This window comes from the organism of the source record quoted next, unplaced genomic scaffold, assembly GCF_019419815.1.
Source record: "Pyrus x bretschneideri cultivar Hongxiangsu unplaced genomic scaffold, Pyrus_bretschneideri_v1 Contig5, whole genome shotgun sequence".
Taxonomy (NCBI): Eukaryota; Viridiplantae; Streptophyta; class Magnoliopsida; order Rosales; family Rosaceae; genus Pyrus; species Pyrus x bretschneideri.
The window spans coordinates 1,777,705-1,795,606 of record NW_025999787.1 but is presented as its reverse complement, the minus strand read 5'-3'; the positions used below and the strand labels follow the sequence as shown (position 1 = coordinate 1,795,606).

General features: G+C 33.7%; 1 protein-coding gene across 2 annotated transcripts; it reads right to left on the bottom strand.

Annotated features, from left to right (window-relative positions):
* Nucleotides 1–1,155: 1,155 nt before the first annotated feature.
* Nucleotides 1,156–11,929, bottom strand: LOC103954218 (fatty acyl-CoA reductase 3-like). Of its 2 annotated transcripts, none has more exons than XM_009366022.3 (10): nucleotides 11,709–11,929; nucleotides 11,474–11,577; nucleotides 9,432–9,634; nucleotides 9,025–9,125; nucleotides 7,951–8,143; nucleotides 3,014–3,175; nucleotides 2,826–2,907; nucleotides 2,140–2,406; nucleotides 1,640–1,767; nucleotides 1,156–1,532 (listed from the first exon to the last, which is right to left on the bottom strand). In XM_009366022.3, the coding sequence occupies exons 1-10, from the start codon at nucleotides 11,785–11,787 to the stop codon at nucleotides 1,379–1,381; spliced, it is 1,473 nt and encodes a 490-aa protein (XP_009364297.1). In that variant the 5' UTR covers nucleotides 11,788–11,929; the 3' UTR covers nucleotides 1,156–1,378. The 2 variants fall into 2 exon arrangements, with proteins under 2 accessions (XP_009364297.1, XP_048425004.1); XM_048569047.1 differs by having other exon boundaries at nucleotides 11,812–11,918.
* Nucleotides 11,930–17,902: the final 5,973 nt, after the last annotated feature.

The window sequence follows — 17,902 nt, the reverse complement described above, 5'->3', positions numbered from 1 at the left end:
CTTACGTTACAACCACAATCATAAACCGGAGTAACTTCTATGCACAAGAATCTCAAATTGAAACTAACTCAATGGAAAAAAAAAATGAAATGGAATTCTAAACCAATTAAACGAAATCCAACTAGAAAGTCATCGCCATCATGGATTGCCAAGCATAACCATAAGCCTAGTCTAATGATGTAGGCAGTGATCACCCATGGCAGATATACCAAGCATGATCACCCCTAAAAACCATAAGGCCCCCCATCGCGAATATACCAAGTATGATCGTTTTTATAGCTCTAGGTAGTGATTACCCGTCGCTGATATACCAAGCACGATTACTTCTTGAATGCATATGGTCCCTCATCGTGGATATTCCAAGAAAAACCATATGCATAATCTAATAGTGCAAGTAGTGATCACCCATTGCGGATATACCAAGCATGATCACTCCTAGAATGTGTATGGTCCCTCATCGTGGATATTCCAAGAAAAACCATATGCATAATCTAATGGTGCAAGTAGTGATCACCCATTGCGGATATATCAACCATGATCACTCCTAGAATGCGTATGGTCCCCCATCGTGGATATACCAAGCAGAACCATATGCATAATCTAATGGTGCGTGCAATGATCACCCATCGCGGGAATACCAAGCATGATCACCCATGTAATATGTTGGTCCCCCATCGTGGATATACCAAGCAGGACTATATCCTATAGCACTAGGTAGTGATCACTCATTGCAGATACACTAAGCATGCTCACTCTTATAATGCATATGGACCCCCATCGCGGATATATCAAGCAGAACCAAATGCATAATCTAATCGTGTAGGCAGTGATCACCCATCGCGGATATTCCAAACATGATCACTCCTAAAATATGTATGATCCCCATCATGGATATACAAAGCAGGACCATCCATGGACCACTACTACATGGTGCAGTTGCATTTGCGCACAAACCCTACATCAACACCTATGCTTTACAATGTAAGTAAATACAATAGCAATTTCTCATACAACCAAATATCTTTTCATCAATACATACAAGTTGTACAGAATACCTCTCATTTATAAGTGAAGAGGAATACCACTTGACCGTAGTACTAAATGGCACCTAGAATTATACTTGGACCAAAAAAAGTAAATAATGAAAACACAAAATTTAGTTAACCAATTAAAATAAACACTTTCATATAACATATTACATTGGCGACAACAATTTTTCACCATCAATGATTATGAAAACAAATACCAATAACATTCTATCATAATTCGTACACATGATTGAAGTATACTATAATATGCTATTCGGAGCCACAGCATACAGCCTCGAGTAAAATACACTGGGTAGAGTCCTCCCAATTACTTCCACCAATTTGGGTAATCATTTAAAAACGTACTTAACGACCCCAGCAAGATGGACATTCAGAAAGTAGTCTTCCCAATTTATGCACTTTGGATCAAAGTAAAATATGTCTGCCTCTGTGGTGTTTCCTCTTACTGCCATTTGCAGCTTCTCTGTGTTCATATCATCGAAGCTGTATGCAATAATTAGTTCATAGTTAGTTAGGTCTCACAATATGGATCAAAATAATCTGTCAAGACCATTGGCATGAAGAACATAAGGAAAATCACATATACATACACTCCTTTGAAGAACAAGTATGGCCTGTAAAGCTCCACCAGTCTCATCACAAATTTGATCTTTCTACTGAGATCCAAGTACGTGCCCTTGAAGTATTGGCAAAATGCTGCATTAACCACTTCCAATCCCTATTGTGTTGGAAAAATTAGACAAAGAATACAATATCAAAATAGACACAGAGAACTCAAGGGGCTATTTTTACATACTTTTAGAGAAAGTAAAAGGTAAAATAAGATTCGATGGGGAACTTCTAGATGATGGAACCAGACATGTTCTCACGTCGTGCTACGAGTCCCGCTAAAATACTAAAGCATGTGCATTTAACATCTAACTTTAAACCACAAGCGGTCAACCTTAATTTCATTACAAGTGTTACAATTTATATTTACTCGCAATACCACGCCAGCACTTGACCTCACAGTTTTCTTGGTTACGTTCGTCGACAAGCTATGATTGAAAAATATTATTATGGATGCAGAAGAATATGTAGAACCAATTACCTTGAGGAAAAGTAAGTAACGGACAGTCATGTATCTGTGAAAGCTAGCCATGCTGCCCATAATTGGAACCTTGCCAACCTTAACTGGCGTCCCATCTTTATTAATCCATGGTTTCTTGGTGAAGAAATGGACTCCATAATCGTGAAGATTACCATATCTTACAGGATTTCTCCTAGAGGATCCTACTTGATAAATTACTTCACCAGGTTGGTTTGCATGGGCTGCCATTGCAGCAAGTATTGCATTCACAACCATGTCAGCTGGTATCTGCACGATGTTTATATAAGTAATATATCATCAAATGTTTTGTAAATGCTTAAGAATATAAATGAAAGATAGCACTAATTAAGTAGAATTTCTTTTTCTTTTCTTTATTGGGCTAATGAACTTGTTGCCTGACCAACCTAATATTTGTAACAGGTATAATACAACTTCTTTAATGAACATTATTCGGTTGTTTATATATAGAGCGTCATTCTTCCTTATTTGAAGATCATAGTTTGAAATTTATATGAATATATATTTGTAGAAAAGTATGTACACATGTCAAATTACAATTTTTTATGAGTAGAAATGAATTTTCACGTATAGATAGCTATGTAATTTTGTATTTGATTTTAATGTACTCAAACCTTGGAGATAAGAGGGTACGAATAGTAACAAAATGAAGTATTTTGTTAACTCACCACATCAACAATTGCATTAATGTCGCAGAGAAAGAATGTTAATTTTCCTTTAGCATAGCCAACTGCAATGCTATCAATGGTTCTGCATGTGACACAAGTGAACAGATAAAAAATGTAAATATTTATATGACACCAAAAACTAGTATATGTTTAAAAATAATAAGAAAGGTTTATTCATATCGACACACCTGATTCCTTCAACCCAACCAGGAAAAGGTTCTTTGTAAGTGCTGGTGATGATGGTAGGGCGAATAATGACCACAGGCAGATTTTCTTTTAGATCTCCTATTAGCATTTCTCCCATTGCCTTGGTAAACACATACGTGTTTGGCCATCCATACTGAATTGCTCTAAGAAAGTAATTTACCCAAAAAGTGCGATTTAGAATTTGCATCGTTTGGATTTCAATATTTTACATAACTACAATTAATTTATCCTACTATAGTTAATCAGAAAGAGGACAAGAAAAGTTAATAAACAAATTTAGATATATAATATTCAGCAGATTTCATAACTTTACAATGCACACTAGGTATGGTTCAGTAGATTCGTCATGAGATAATGATTTTCAGCCACCATTCTCTCGTTCTACACTCTCTTATTTATTTATATTCACATTGATTTTTTTCTTATTTGTTCAAACAAAATTGTCAAGATAAACATGAATGCGTAGGAGGACAAATAAGGTGTATGGAAATCCTTCCTTGTTATAATTCATTATATCTATTTATCCTAATTTGTTTGAAAGTATAAATTATTAGATAAAAGGTTGACAAAGAGTTTAAACCACATTATTGTTAACTCACTATGAGACTTAACCCACTTCCCCACCCCTTAGTGTAGATATCTTTTGTTAAAAAAGAAGTTCGACAAAGAGTTCATGCTTTTGATAAGACTACTAAGACATAGAGTGGTATGTGTTCTTTATTTTATTAACCGTTTCTTCGTAAGATTAGTTTCAAGGGCGCAATTAATCCAGATAGAACTTACAATGTTTGTTGCAAATACATAGCAGAAAAAACAAATTTAATTTTAATTGCTAAATGATTAGGTTTTTAGTATGTCGTAGTTACTGAATCAGTACGTTGATGTTTAATTATGTAAACTTCTTCTTTTTCAAAAGTAAAAACTAACATGCAAGTGATAAATGATCTGTTTGAAAAAAAAATAAAATAAAAAGGAGCGATGCTAGGAATGCCACATTTTTATACAATACTATGTAATAGGTGATGAATAAAACCAATGTTCAATTAAATAAATTTATTCATTGATGTGTCAAGTACACATCATTTGTCACATGAGATAGTATATCAATGTGGTACAAAAATATGATTTGCATAGCATTTTTTTTTTTAATATCAAAAATGTTACACTTGGCCCATTTTTCATGACACTTGTACCACCGCTAAAATGGAGTTGAGACCTACATATGTGGTTGGGCTCTACTTTTATTAGAGAGGTGGTATAAATATGATATAAAAAATATGATAAGTGTATCATTCCTACAACGATATTAATATTTGATGTGTTTGGCTTATGTCTCAATCAAAACACAAAGGCCAACCTCTATTAGAGGTGTGATACAAATATAATATAAAAATTTCTTTCCAAAAAAAAAAAAATATAATATAAAAATAGGATAATATTAGAGAAATCAAATTTTATAAACCAAATGATGTGGTTGTTGATGATTGGATTATTAATAAGTATTGATTAACGTGTTTATTTCTTATTGGTGACACATCATTTGATTTGGAAATTTAGTTTAAAACTTTGATCCATTTAGTATTATCCTAAAAATATATAATAAGTGTAACATTCGGAAAAAAATATTAGTAACTGATGTGCTTGATTTATATCTCAATCAATTTATACTGCAAGTTTGATGGCAAATCACAGGTCCACCTTTAATTTATCATCTTACCATAAAAGGAAGGGTTTTTATCCCAAACGCTTTCTCACTTTCAAAATCAATCAATGTCGTTTCTGACATTCACTACCACACATCAATTTGGTCCTTCCATTTAGATTCCGTCAATTATTCTGTTAGTTTGTATGTGGAACCCACAAATCCAATAACATGGTGACACGTGGATTACACAAAAGAAGGTTTTATTGCAAATGGTCTCTGTCATTGATCAAACTCCTCATTCTGGTCCATAAGTTTCAAAAATCAATAAATTTGGTCCCTAACCTTCAATATCACACATCAATTGAGTCCTCCCATTAAAATTCGTAAATATTTTCTGTTACTATGCTGATGTGGTCCCACTAATCCAATCATATTAATTATATGAAACTATTTTTTTTAGAATGAACCAATTGACGAGTATTCCACATTGGCATTTCTCTCGCATCCCACAATTCCATTTGGAAAAAAAAAATGCAATCCAAATTCGGTAAAATCGAATCCAAATTCAATTCAAATTTGATAGGATTATAATCAACTGGATAGAATGAGGAGTGAGGTTGGGAGGTCAAGAGCTTTAGTGGTGTCATGGTGCCTTCCTTTTCTTTTTTAGCATACCTAGATGAAGACGATGATGTCTTTTTTTTCCTTTTAGTTTTAGTTTTTAATTTCTTATTTTACTTTTAGTTTTAAATCTTAAAAAAAAAAAAATTATTTTTTTTATTTTTTATTTTTATAGCTAATCCATGTGACACCATATGATTAGATTAGTGGTACCATATTATCATACTAACAAAAAATATTGATGAAATTTTAACAGAATGAATAAATTGATGTGCAGTAGTAAAAGTCAGGGACCAAATTTATTGATTTTTGAAACTCAAGGACCAAAATGAGGAGTTTGATCAATGTTAGGGATCATTTGTGATAAAAATCTTTTTTTTGTATAATCTACGTGTCACCATTTTATTGGATTTATGGGTCCCACATCTAAAACTACATTAATGAAACCCTCTTTGTTAACCAAAAGAGAGGAAAAAGACTATTTAGTCTTCTATCACACAAAAAAATTGATGGGCAATAATGTAAAAATATCTTCAATATTTACTGTTTTTTATTGAAGTCTCAACTACAGATGATGTTAAAATATCTTCAATATTTAAAATTAAAAATAAAATAAAATAAAATAAAATAAAAACCAAAAACAAAAACCTCTCACTCTCCCCCCCCCCCTCCACGTTCTACCTCTCTCCCTCCTATTTTTTTTTTTTAAATGTGTTCATATAAACAAAGTGTGTAGGCAAATGCTAATACAAATTAACAAAATAATTGACGGAATCTAAACGAAATGACCAAATTGATGTGAGGTAGTGACTGTCAAGAGCGACATTAATTGATTTTAAAAGTGAGGGACCAAAATGATAAGTTTGGTCAATATCAGGGACCATTAGTAATAAAAATCCCAAAAAAAAAAAAAAAAAAAAAAAAAAAAAAAAAACCTTTTTGACTGTGCGGTATCATTGCCCTCACCATATCTGTCTCACTATTCTTTCTTTCGTTATTATAGGATTTTGTTTTTCAAAGATAAGCTCTTGCAACTCTTATTTCATAAACATAAACTCCCAACTTTTTAGCCTCTAAATAAAACCCAAAATTTAATATAAGTTACAAGCTAGGGAAATAGTTGATCTATTATTACAAAGAGAATTGTTATTGGCACTCCAAATTCCTCAAAAGACACTCCAAACTTTCTATATTTAGAAATAAAAATACTCATGTGATGAGTGTAGAATGAGATTTTTGAAGTGCCAATAACACTTCCCATTACAAATTATTTAAAACATGTGATACTATTCTCCGTTCATGTCGATGAATGTAACTTACAACTAGTTTTGCGCCTTAAAGAAATTATAAGTACACTCTTTTCATACAACAATATATTACAACTAAAAGACGAGGGAATAATAGACACATTATTTTAGGACATCACATAATACTTTTTCCAGAATAACATAAGACAATTTTTTCCTTAGTTGGCTTTTAACTTAATGTACCTACCTAATATTTACATGCACACTAATTACTATTTTTAATGTCCACTAATTTACCTATATTTACAAGCACAATAATTACCCAGATGCATATTATAAATTAATTTCAAACAAAAATATAGGAAGCAAGAATAATTGAGAAATTTGGAATAGGAAAAGAAATGGCACAATGCAATGCGTAATCCCACACTTAACACAACTAATGACTAATTAGTCAATTTACAATAATTGACGGTAAATAAAAAATAATTAAATCCAGTTGATATTAATAGGGGTATTTCAGCATTCGGAACATATAAATTAATTGAATTCAAGATTCAGGAATTTGTTTATATGGATTCTAATCATTTGGGTTTTAATTAGGTCAAAAAATTATGTCAAGTTTTAGGTAAAGAAAATTAAGTTTGTAGGGGCCAAAGTCATATTTTCATTTATTATAATGGATCATATCAATAATTCTTCACGGAATTTTATTTCTTGAATTTTTATTTAATGTTCATGGAAGATGTAAACGTTGATATTTGAACTAATTGAATGAAAGCTATCATTTGACAACAATAAATATCTTTTGGACAGTAAACCCAAGCCAAGAATATAAGGGCAACAACTTATATAATACGGGTACACCTCAAGTGGTATTCTATGTCATTCTCATATTTTTATTTTTATTTTTGAAACAAAGAAGTAATTTATTGAAGAGAGAAACTCCGAATACAACCATTCCCTACATAATCAAAGCAAAGAGCATCAAAAACAAAGGAAAGAGTACAAGGATCCCAAATAAGAAGGCTCTGGCAAGCAAAAGCATCGGCAAAAATTTGCACATATGTTGCCTACTGAAACCATATGCCATGTATAATATGATTAATATCTTATTATTCTTTCTTTTAATTTTGACTTAGTTTTACTCGTGAATTGATGGCTGCCTTTGTGCCTTTGAACGACAGGATACTGTATAGCACCAAATACAATCACTCAATCTGGTTACTAATCAAAGATGGTCAACCTTCAACACCTTAAATTAAAGCTACCATGAACAGTTAACGTTTAAGGCTCATCGTAGCATGCTTGTCAAAAAATTGCTCTCGTTCTAAAGAATTCGAAGTGTTTAAGCGAACAAACAAGTGAAAGAAGAAGGAGCTCGGGAGATTTTTTTCTGACAAACCTTTTGAGTCCAAAGTCTTTGAGGGCGAGAGTAATTGCTCGTTCTGATGCTTCCTCCGCTCGGAGTTCTTTCAGTTTTTCGTGGACCAGCCTGATTTCATTGTCTATATCCAGACCTGTGGTCCCATTGAGTGTCTCACCCATGTGGTATGGGTTTTCCAATAGAAGTCCCTCCTTTTCGCCGCAAACATAAGCTGAAATCATAAAACAGCAGTGAGTGGGATAATGAATAAGGATTATGATATGTTGAAAGGTTCAATTTTAGCTAAAAAAATGTAAAAATTCGCACAACATAAAAAGTTCAGTAACTAATTGGCTATATGGAGAATAGTTCAATTTCTTATAAGCCCTTGCAATGTTTCTCCTTTCACTCATGTGAGACTCTTCCTTCACATCCTCGTGTGCCCCCTCAAGTGTGGCAATTTTTCAAGCCAAGCACGTGGAAAACATGAATTTGGTGAGATGAAGCACATGTGGCCGTTAGGCTTTACATGTGGGGCAACCTGCTCTGATACCATAAAGCAAGTTGGAGTTCCACAGTAAAACTAATTGGCTATGTGGTCCAAACTCTTATAAGTCATTGTAAGTTTTCTCCTTTCACAAATATTGGATTCTTTTACCTTCACATCCTCACACAAATAATATAGCTTTTGCATTTGTTACACAACTTTAATGACCTTAAAAACTTGTTTTTTTTAAAAAAAATTGTGCTATTTTACTGTGTTTTTAAGTAAATTTGTTAAATATTGTATATAATTTGATTTTGTATTAGTTTGAGGAACCTCCGAACGTTATTCATGATGTTCTCTGGAATGATCATATGACTTTGTAAATTGAATAAATTCGCTATTTTTTTCTTAAAAAACACACACACACACACACAATCATTTTATATATTGGTCGTATTATTTCAAGCCGGGCATTATAATCTTATAATTAGTTCAGAACAAAAGGAATAAAAGGTCATGCTAATTAAAAGCAATCGAGAACAACGTTTAATGATAATATCATCTTAATTAATTAAAATCAAAAGATCCAGAAACATTCGAAGGGATGACAGATATCAGATACTAACCTGTGGATACGTGGACCAGCACCTTTAGTTTAACACATTGCTTAGCAAAGTTCAACACATGTTTTGCTCCCAAAGTATTGAGAGCAAGTGCAATATCATATCTGCACACAACATCATATATTTTAATCTAGTTTGCTATATTCCTATATTATATTGGTGATATTTGTCCAGACATACTAAACAATCAAACCATAAATCTCAATTATGCGTCAAAATAATTGACTGCGTTTATAAGTTCACAGTCTGACAAAAATACAATAATAAACTATAATTCTAAGTAAATTGGGATTCAACAATATCTGCACACTATTTTTATTCTTCGGCATACTTCTATTTATTTTGTTGCATGATCTTTTTCAATTTATAAAGTCGAAGCATGTGGAAGTCACTTCCTTAAACATCATTACCTTTCGTCAAAGTTGGTTGTTGCAGCTAAGTTCACAATGACATCTATCTGACTCAACATCTCTTCCCTCAAGTTAGAATCATTCAAGCCCAAATCCTCAAGAGAAATGTCTCCAGGCACCACAGTCAGCTTTTCCGAGATGATTGAGTTCATACCTGCTCCCCATTTTTCCTTTACCACTCTAAAAAGATCCTTCCCAATTATCTACATATAGAAGTGGCCAAAAAAGTTAAAAAAAAAAAAAATACTTGCAATGACAAAATTCAGATTTCAATCCCATTTCAAATTCAGAAACAAAAATATTTGTTTCCCCAAATTTCATACATTTATAGGAAAATTAATGAAAATGATTTCAAATCTTTACATTTTAATTAAAAACCATCCACTAACTTAATTTAATGATAAAGACAAAAGAACAACAACAACAACAACAAAAAAAAAACACCACTTTTTTCTCCCATCGTCACAGCTACATTAATAGATTTCTTTTTTTCTTTTTATTTTTTTATTTTATTTTATTTTTTTAGCTTAGAATAAGAAAAAGACTTCAAATTGAATTACATTCCCTAGTTTTAATTTTGTGGTGTTGTTTCCCAATAGTAGTCGTGATGATGAGAGATTTTTCAATGTGCCCCCCGGAACACGGAGTGGTACACCACGTGTCTCTATGCAAGTTGTGAGATTCTTGTGTTAAAAAATTAATTACATAAAAAATAAAAATTCCAACTACTTACATAATAACACGTTGTAGTATACCATTTGTGTTATGGGCACAATGAAAATTTTCTCCAAGATGACACTCAAGCTCAAGAATTGGATGGAGAGCTACATTTATTATTGTGGGTATGCAAAAAATTTGAGGAAATTTTAATTTGGTCATTGAAAATAGCTTTTTAAATATAATTACTAAGAACATAATCTTCTTAAGTTTTGATCCAAAGGGTCACTTCTAGGTTCATCGTTTTCGGTGCAATGGGTGTTTTACAGTACCAAAAAAAAGTCCAAGTTTCAAACCTTATGAAATTGAACCAAGAATTAAACACTATTTATAAAACTTGACGAATAAGTAGACACTATTCATGAAACTAGACAAATAAGTAAACTATTTATGAAACTAGATCAATAAGTAGACACTATTTATGAAACAAAAACAAGAATTAGGCATTATTTCCAAAACTAAACCAATAGGTGGAAGCTATTTATGAAACTGGACTATACACTATTTATAAAACTGGAGTAAGAACTAGACAATATTTATGAAACATGACCAAGAACTCGGCACTATTTATGAAAGTAGACCAATAACTAGGCACTATTTATGAAATCGGACCAAGAAAAAGACATTATTTATGAACTGTACCAATTTCTAAACATTATTTATCAAACTGGACTCAATAACTAGGCACTATTTATGAAACATGACCAACAACTATACACTATTTATGAAAGTGGACAAAAAACTAGGCACTATTTATGAAATTGGACCAATAAACAATGTAGTACCATTCAGTTTCATAAATAGTGTAGTACCATTTAGTTTCATAAATAGTGTTTATTTTCATAAATAGTGTTCAGTTTCATAAAAAGTGTCTATGATGAATGCACAAGTCTCACACGTCATGTTTTTTTTTTTTTTTAATTGTGTCATTTTCATTAAAATTTATGTTCTTTTTTCCTGTTTATTAAAATTTAAAGATTTTTCATTAATATTTAATTTTTTTTCATTAAATAAAGTTATCGCATGCTTTTTCCCTTTATTTATTGTAGTGCACCAAACTTCTTCTTTATATAGACTGATTGAGGTGGTCCAAGACACAAATGCTTATATTTTTTGCCATTCTTGCCTATTTTGTATGCGCAAAAAGAAGATATGTAGAAGCAAAAGGTAAATACACTTGAAGCACACATTTCTCCTGCACTAAACTAAAAGTTATATATAGATAGCTGTACATATATATATATACCTTATTTTACTTTGAACCGAGACGCAATGAATTGAAGAAGAAAATCAAGGGGCAATCAACCAGTTGCATATATACATACCTCATTATTCAAACGCTGAGTAGCTGATTTTGTATCTGGAGCTCTTAAAAGAAGATAGAGCTTCTCAACATTTGGTTGCACCCTCAGTATCTTCTCTACAAAAACTGCATCCATTCAAGCATAATTAGATGCTCTCTAACTAAAAAAAAAAAACATAAACACAGAGAGAGAGGGAGGGAGGGAGAGAGGGAGGGAGGGAGAGAGAGAGAGGGGGGGGGGTAGAATCGAATAGTACTCTTTGCTAGAAAGCCAGTGGCACCAGTGACTAAAATGTTCTTGCTCTCAATGAAATAAAGGATACTTTCCAACTCCATTGGAGGAAAGTTGAAGGTATTTACCAGAAAGTGAGGTGGGAGAGGAAGAAAGACTAAAGAGAGATCAAATTATAGAGTGACTTGTATTCTTCAAATGTGAACCAAAGTGAGGGAGTGGTGTGGAGATATATTGTAGTACAGACATTTTATGATTTTAATAGAAATGGGCAATTATGAGGTGGAGTGAATTATGAGGTGGAGTGCCGGAAGTAGGTGGACTCATCCTTTATTATCATAATAAAACTTACATAAAAACGATCAACGAAAAAAAAATAAATAAATAAATAAAACACGCTAACTTAATTCACATTTTCATTTAAATAATTATATTTTTAGAAACCAAAGAAAATCCCACATCACCTTTCTATTTCATTTTCTTCTTTTGCAGCTAATATATACATAAGTAATTAATATATACATACATACACTTGCCCTTGATTTGGTTTATTTTGGATAGGATGATGTTAGAGAGACTAAATTCAGAGATTAAATTTGTAAACTAAATTATGTGTCACCAATAAAAATAAGCACATTTATCAACGTGTAAATAATAAACCAATTAACTTTTATGTTATTTAGCTTTCAAAACTTTATCTACAAATTTAATCTCTTTAACATTATTATTTTGAATATTTCGGATATCATATGGAGAAGAAGGTAACCCACACTACTCGCCCAATGAACAAGTCAAAAAAAAAAAAAAAATATATATATATATATATATATAAAATAAACATTGTGGATCACATCTTGGGATTAGCAACAGTTGTACACTCTTTTGGCATTCTAGTTTGGGTATGACCAATACTTCAACCTACCCTCCCAGCAAATATTAAAGCTTATATATATATGATAAAAATTGTGGATCACATATTGGGATTACCAACTCTTGTACACTTTTTTTTTTCTTGGAGAACCACTTGTACACTCTTTTGGTATTCCAGTTGGGTATGGCCAATACTTCAACCTACCCTCCCTGCAAATATTAAAGCTCCAGTGCATTTTCCTCGGCAAATGACACACGGCTAATATTTTTAGAGTGAAGTTATTCTCATCTCATTGTCTTATTTTTTTCATTCACCTTTAATAAAAAAAATTTAATTATAAATTAGTTCATTTGTAAAATAACTGATAAGGACATTAATTATTCTCTTTTGAGTTAAAAAAAAAGGTTGGGTTGCATGTTCAGTTTATTTTAAGCCCTAACTCATCTTTTTATCTAGAGAAAGCAAAACAAAACAAAACAAAACAAAACAAAAAAAAAAAAAAAAAAAAAAAAAAGGATTTAGAAGATGACTTTTTCGTTGAAGAAGTAGAAGATGACACTTCTATGGAAAATGTAGAAGATTATGTTTCTATTGAAGAGGTAAAGGAATAATTTTATATGTGGATCTTTTGCATTTGCTGCATTGTATATATGTCATCGAAGTTTTCCTTTAGAATTTAGATACCTCTGTGTTTTGCAATTGAATTTGCTTACTTGTGACTTCAAGATCAGCAAAAAGGATTTGGGCAACATATCCTTATTTTTATTGCTTATTTGAATTTGGCCAACATATGTTGAGAAGCACAAAACTCACCTACGAAATCTTTAAGCAAATCAAACAATCCTTTCTTTTTTTTTTGCTGTTTCATTGACGTGTGCATTTTAGAACACTTCGAATGAATCAACAGCACCCTGGCATGAGAGCCAGTTGAAATACCACGTCTATGATGCATTATGAAAATTATATGATGTTTTATAATTTCATATGTATGCATATGTTAAAGTTATTTTGGGAATAATAGTGGTTGGGGAAATAGCATTTTAATATTTTAACTTTTTAAGGTGGGTCGTTTTGCGTCTAGCGATCAAACGACCATAGGAGGGAAGTATGTCATACATTTGGTACATCCATCTTTGCAGGCACATTCACAGCTGGAATATGTGATCTTGGCATTCATGCTAGATCGATGAAAGCATATGACATGCTCTGAGCTATGCTCTAAAGGTCTAATATGCGTTGCACTTCAGTTTAAGGCTGAGTGGTGTGAGGATCTAAATGAGACAAAGTGGGAGTCATCCACGATAATTACGTCATTTATCAAGAACGTTGACGTTCTTATCTCCTCCTAACAATAGGAAGACTGTCTTATAGAAATAATAATCCGCAAAACGAGCGGTAAATAGATCGCCTGTCAAAAGTTCTAAGTAACAAATGATCGAAGGAGAATCATATCCAACATAGATTCTCATCCTTCACTGAGGCCTTATTTTTGTACGTAAGGGTGGCAAAATCGGCACATAGACTGCATAACCAAAAATGCGCAGATGCGATATGTTAGGTTTGTATCCGATAATCAACTGAAATGTGCTATAAGGTTAGGTCGCAACAGGCCTCAGGCGGACCATATGGCTGCGTGCAATATTGCATGGCCCCAAGCAGCAATCGGGAGCTTAGTATGTATGACCAACGATTGAGCAATCATTTGTAAGTGCTCAGTGAACGCCTCTGCTAGGTCATTCTGGGTGTGAACATGGGGTACAAGATGTTCAACTTTAACCCTAACCAATATGCAATAGTCATCAAAGTTTTAGATGTGAATTCTCCAGCATTATTCAACTGAATAGATTTGATCGAATAATCAGGATAGTGAGCCCTAAGCTTGATAACCTGAGCCAATAGTTTCAAGAATGCAGTGTTCCTTGTGGACAACAAGCACATGTGTGACCAGCATGTGGAAGCTTTAACCAAAACCATAAAATATCTAAATGGTCCGCATAGAGGGTGAATTGGTCCACAAATTTCCCCTGAATCCGTTGTAGAAAAATAGGAGGATTCGATCGAATCTCGTCATAAGAAGGCCTAGTAATAAGTTTTCCTATAAAACATGTTTGACATGCGATTCCTTAAATCGAACCTAAACTTCGAGTTAGTGGATGCCCGTGTGATGATTTGAGGATACGACGCATCACTATTCATCTAGGATATCCCAAACGATTATGCCAAAGTGTAATTTTGTGTGGTCCCAGAGGTAAGGCTGGCCACATAATGGTTTTTTATAAGGCCTATGGTCGTAGTATACAGACAACGGAATACGCTCCATCTTCTCTAGAATACGCTTCTGGCCATATTCGTAGGAAGTTATGCACATAAATTCAACTCTATTTTCTACATGGGTTTCAACTTGGTAATTGTTATCTCTAATATACTTAAAATTCAACAACATTCTTCTGAAATGCAGAGAATAAAGTACCTCATCCATGGTCAAAATTGTACCATTGGACAACATTATACGTGCCTTACCGTATCCTTCGATCAGGTTGGATGGGCCTAAGAGGGTTGTCAAAGGTGCATTCTTAGGTATAAAGTTAGTGAAATAGATGCGTTCATGCAAAACGGTGTGCATGGTTGCATTGTCTGCCAGACAACTAACTTCCCCACTAGTCATACCTAGAATGAAAAATTAATTTGAATTGGTCACATGCATAAAAGTTCTAAAAAACAAATATCCATTCAAAATAATTTTAAGTATTCAAGGACGGAAATTAATTAAAAACTTAATATCCAAAAAAAAATCACCAACAAATAATCCAAACATAAAGGAAAATTGTTCAAAAATTAACCAAAAAATAAATGGGAGTTCGGCCCCAATGTCTAATTCAGCTAAAAAAATCATTTATGTCTAAGATTCTAATCTTCCATAAGGATAACAGCCTCTTGAAAGTCAGAAACCTCCATCTTAGTACTATCTAGTTCGTCCACTTGCATAAAGTTTGATTCAAACTTCTTACAACAAGAATGATATTCAGCTACAACCTTGTGAGGATCTCGGCAAACACAGGACCAATGGTTCTTTGAACCACAACGATAGCACATATCCACATCCATGGTTTCAAGTGCTTTGCCCTTATTCTTGAAGTTTAGGGCCTTAGGAGCAATGTTAAGGCGCTTCTAGGCTCGATTTCCTCCTTTAGATAGGCCTTGGCTCTGTTGATCTTTACGAGGTGGCTTCTGGTGGCCTATACCATGCCTCTTTTGGCGTTTTGGGCGTTGGTTTGTGCTATAGTGTGCTTCAGGCACAGTATTCGCCCCAATAGGTCAAGTTTGATGATTCTTCATCAATAGCTAATTCTCCTTTTCAGCAAGAAGTAAAACAAAGATCAAATCTGAAAACTTAGTGAACTTCTGAGCTCTATATTATTGATGCAGGACAATATTAGTAGTAGAGAAGGTCAAATAGGTCTTCTCCAGAAGATCCTTTTCAGTCAAAGTTTCATTACAAAACTTAAGAAGTGATCAAATTCGACAAACTTCATCATTATATTCATTCACAGATTCATTCACAAACTTAAAGTTTTGGAAGCGCAAATGATGCTAGTCATGTCTTGCTTCAGGCAAGAAGATGTCCTTTTTTGTGATCAAAACGATCGGCCAAAGCGACCCATAGTGCTCATGAATCCTCCTCAGCAAGGTACTCAGTTTGCAGGGCATCATGAATAAGTCTTCAAATAAAGATCATGGCAGTGGCTTTTTTAGCTTTGCCAACCGAATTGTCCGTCTCATCTTCAATGGCGAGACGCAAATTTTTTGCAGTGAGGTTGAGCTTCACATCGTGGACCCACTTGAGGTAGTTCATTCCAGAGACCTCCAAAGCAGTGAAGTCGAGTTTGTTCAAATTCGACATGTTCCTATCACAAAATAGATGGACAAGATGTGGTTAATGCAATGGAGAAAAACTATCAATCCATTCACATAGGAGTAGAAAATTCGGGTTCTAATAGACATGTATTGGTTAAAATTTGCATGAAAAACTTCGGGTTTTCATGGGTGAGAATTTTAAGGAAAACTTCAGGTTTTGAAATAATTATAAACTTCAGGTTCATATGTTCCTGTAGATAAAGCAAATATATATACAGAAATATGCAACAAGGAAATATGCAAATAGAACTTCAGGTCTATAATTATAATTGAATTAATTATTTGGACTTTGGACCAAATTTAAAGCCATGGGTGGGCTGAGTAAATCTCTGATGTGAAGTCCAGGCCCAGATTGGGCTAGAATTGTCTCAGGTGAGTTGCAGGACCAAGGCAAGAGAGAAAAAAAAAAAAGGCAAAGGAGTGCCCATTACAGGGCACATATCCGATGCATTGGGGACACCATAAAACCTAGGTTGTTGTCATATTTTGGACTAGGTCGGTTCAGGCGAGCCCAGTGAAGAAAATCCTTTTTTTTTTGTACGGGCCGAACTAATGGTTTGGACCGCTACAGGCAAGCCCAAAGAAAGAAAAAAAATGTAGACCAAGATGTCAAAGCCCAAATTGGGCATGGGTTGGGACCAAAAACACCCCAGCCATAGCTGAGTGCGCTCGCTGGGGAAGAAGACATACGCCACCACTTCAAGTGGTCGTGGTTTGGGATAACAATGCTAAAGGCAAGTTCGTGGGTCAATGGGGACCACGAATATGAATAGAGATAGAGAAATCTCAATGTTCTAACAACCAAACCCTAGAAAAAATTTGAATTGGATTTTCAAAAATTTCGATGAGATTCGAGTGAATCTTGATTAATAGTTGTCGGGGACGAGCTGCAGGTCGTCAAAAACGTTGACATGTGGGTGAGGATTGGCTGCAGGCCAACTTGCAACGGTGGAGACGCCATGGAAGGTGACGAGATTTCTGAGTTTTCAAACTTGGAGCCCTCAGCTCCGACTTGGGGTCTCGCAGCTCGGCACGACTCAGCCACACAGGCTGCATGCTGGGCGAGCGGCTCGAGGTCATGCATTTGAAGAACCCTAGCGTTTTTTTATTTCTTTTCTTTTTCCTTTCTTTTTTTTTCAATTCAATTCAATGCATATATAATTTGAATGAATGAACATATATTTGATGCAATTCATGGCAATATCAAATTCACATAATTCAACAATTATGAATATAATGCATAGACAATTTATGTAGATTCTAAAATTCGAAAAACATAAAGTTGGGTCATGCATTATGGTGAATGTTCATGCTATCAAGGCTGCAAAAATATCGAGATAAAAACCGTTATGTTTGGAAGAACCTGATTTTGTGATGATATGGATGAACTGGTTTGATGCAGAAAGCTTCCACGTCAGATTCCTAAGCGCAGC